The 2,243-nt window shown below is 40.4% G+C and overlaps 1 protein-coding gene across 1 annotated transcript; it reads right to left on the bottom strand.

Annotated features, from left to right (window-relative positions):
* Positions 1-298: 298 nt before the first annotated feature.
* Positions 299-2,186, bottom strand: CSUI_011371 (uncharacterized protein). Its single transcript, XM_068071470.1, has 2 exons — positions 1,280-2,186; positions 299-358 (listed from the first exon to the last, which is right to left on the bottom strand). Exon 1 carries the CDS (start codon positions 1,853-1,855, stop codon positions 1,523-1,525), a length of 333 nt encoding a protein of 110 aa, XP_067916554.1. The 5' UTR covers positions 1,856-2,186; the 3' UTR covers positions 299-358; positions 1,280-1,522.
* Positions 2,187-2,243: the final 57 nt, after the last annotated feature.

The following is a 2,243-nucleotide window of genomic DNA, read 5'->3' as shown; positions in this document are numbered from 1 at the left end:
ACACATACATATACACACACACACACACACACCTCTTATCCACTAAAAAGAAAAGAAACAATCTGTGGCTCTCTCACCATTCACCTCCATATCTATCTATCTATCGATGTATATTCATATATCTATACATAGACATCTCCATGTATACGTAGATATGTGAAAAGAAATAAGACATGCATGGATCGCCCATGCGTACACTGTTGCTTTACACAGATGTATATATATACAGAGAGAGAGAGATGTAAAGATGTATAAATATGAAGGAAAGAGAGTCGGCCTGAACGAAGGAATCCTAACCCTGTGAACTGAAGACAGCGAAGAGCATCTTCGTATGTCTCAACTCCTCCGTTCGCTATGACTGAAAAACCTCAAAGAAGAAAAAGAACAAGAAAGAATGAGAGACACAACGAAGACAGAAAAGATCAAGAAAAGAGACGGAAAGAAACAAAAGCTGGAGAAACCTTCACTTTCTCAGAGAAAAGTTTCGGAGGAAATCTTCCTCATGCTTCAGGCAAGGACCACACAAACCTCATTATGACGTCTGTTAGCTGACTCCTAACTCTTACCTATTCCTAGTCAGCTACTTGGCTAGCTAGCTAGCTAGCTAGTCGATGTACATTGTAGTCCTGAATGCCCCCCCTTTGTCTTGTCCCTTCCGGTTAGACACACATCATCGAGCATCACAAACAAAAAGACATGAGAGACAAGAAGAAAAGAAGAAGAAGAAAATTCTCTACAGAGACAGATAGACAGACGACTTGGACTTTTCTTCTTGTTCTTTTTCCTTCTCATCATGCATCTTAGGTGAGTTGATTGACTTCTCTTCCTTCCTAAGGATGAACGATCTAGATACAGCTAGTTAGTGTGTCTACTCGCGAACTCTCATTTAAAAATAGAAGCCTCACACAATGACACCCAGTCACACACAACCCTAGACATGTCTATCTATCTATCTTTAATTTATCTATCTATCTTTAGTCCCGCTATCTACATCTCTAATCTCTGTATCTATCGTTAGTCTATCTATCTTCATCTATCTTTCCGTCGTTACTCTCCTCTTTGCCATCTCTTCAGACTCTCTCTTCACTGCATCTACCTCCGTAACTCTCCACCTATCTATCTATGTATCTATCCAAGCATATATACATACCCCTAGATCAATACATACACGTATATGTACACGTATATCCATCCATCTATATAAAATGTATGTATGTGCATGTCTACGCCTGTGTATGGATAGGTATATGTATGCATCTGTGCGTGTGCGTGTTCATACCGGGTATACTAAGTCTGGATTTGACGTGTTTGATGGCTAGCCAATCGCACTCGTGGGTGTTCTGCGACTTTTCTTCTTTCGTTCTTCCATGGAGACATAGAGCCGCACATCCAGAGGCCTCTAGAGCATAGGAAAGATGAAGAGTATCTTGAATTCTCTTCTCTTCTTCTTGGAGCTCTCGGTATTCTTTTCTTCTTCCTTCTCCCAATCCATTTTTCGAAGATCGTCTCTCTCTCTCTTCTCTCAAGCTCTCAGAGAAAACAGAAAAGTCTTAAACCGAGACGATGGAGAGATAAAGAGACGACAAAGAAGAGCAAGAAAGATACATACACACACAACGCAGAGAAAGAACAGATATGATGGAGATAAAGATATACAGACCGGTTCAAGAGGATGATAGAAGAAGGAGGAACGAGGGGAGAAAGAATTCTCGGTGCACGCCTCCTTCGGGTGTACATACAGATGAACAGATAGAAAAAGGATGAAAGAAAGAGTCACATCGCGAAAGAGGTCACAAAGAAACGAAGAAAGGTATCGTCTGTGGTAGTGAATAGAGGAAGAAGCGACGTGAGACATCCAGAGAGGTAGGCTTGGAAAGATTCTGAGAAAGAAATAGATACGTTTCTATGAGAACCTGGATGGAGAAAGAAAGAAAGAACATATCTACGAAAGTCGTTCGATACAAACTCCAGTCCTATCAGATAGCTACATGGATGTCTAGACACATAAGAAGATAGGCACACATGCAACGTCCCGATCCATCTATCTACTTGCACATATCCAGACATATATCTGTATATATCTATGTATTAGCACGTATCCTGAAGTATGTGTGTGTAAGACTTTATAGACAAGACCCGACGCGGACATGCGTAGAGCTCCGTGTATACACAAGTACGGATATAGATAGATAGATAGATAAATTAAAGATAGATAGATAGATTAAAGAAAGAAAGAAAGAAAG

The sequence above is a fragment of the Cystoisospora suis genome, assembly GCF_002600585.1.
Source record: "Cystoisospora suis strain Wien I chromosome Unknown contig_11127, whole genome shotgun sequence".
Taxonomy (NCBI): domain Eukaryota; phylum Apicomplexa; class Conoidasida; order Eucoccidiorida; family Sarcocystidae; genus Cystoisospora; species Cystoisospora suis.
The sequence above is the reverse complement of the archived record's forward strand: the minus strand, read 5'-3'. Positions and strand labels throughout refer to the sequence as shown.

Coding starts and splice junctions, on each gene's coding strand:
- CSUI_011371 (XM_068071470.1), bottom strand. CDS start 1,855: ATGTCTCACGTCGCTTCTTCCTCTATTCACTACCACAGACGATACCTT.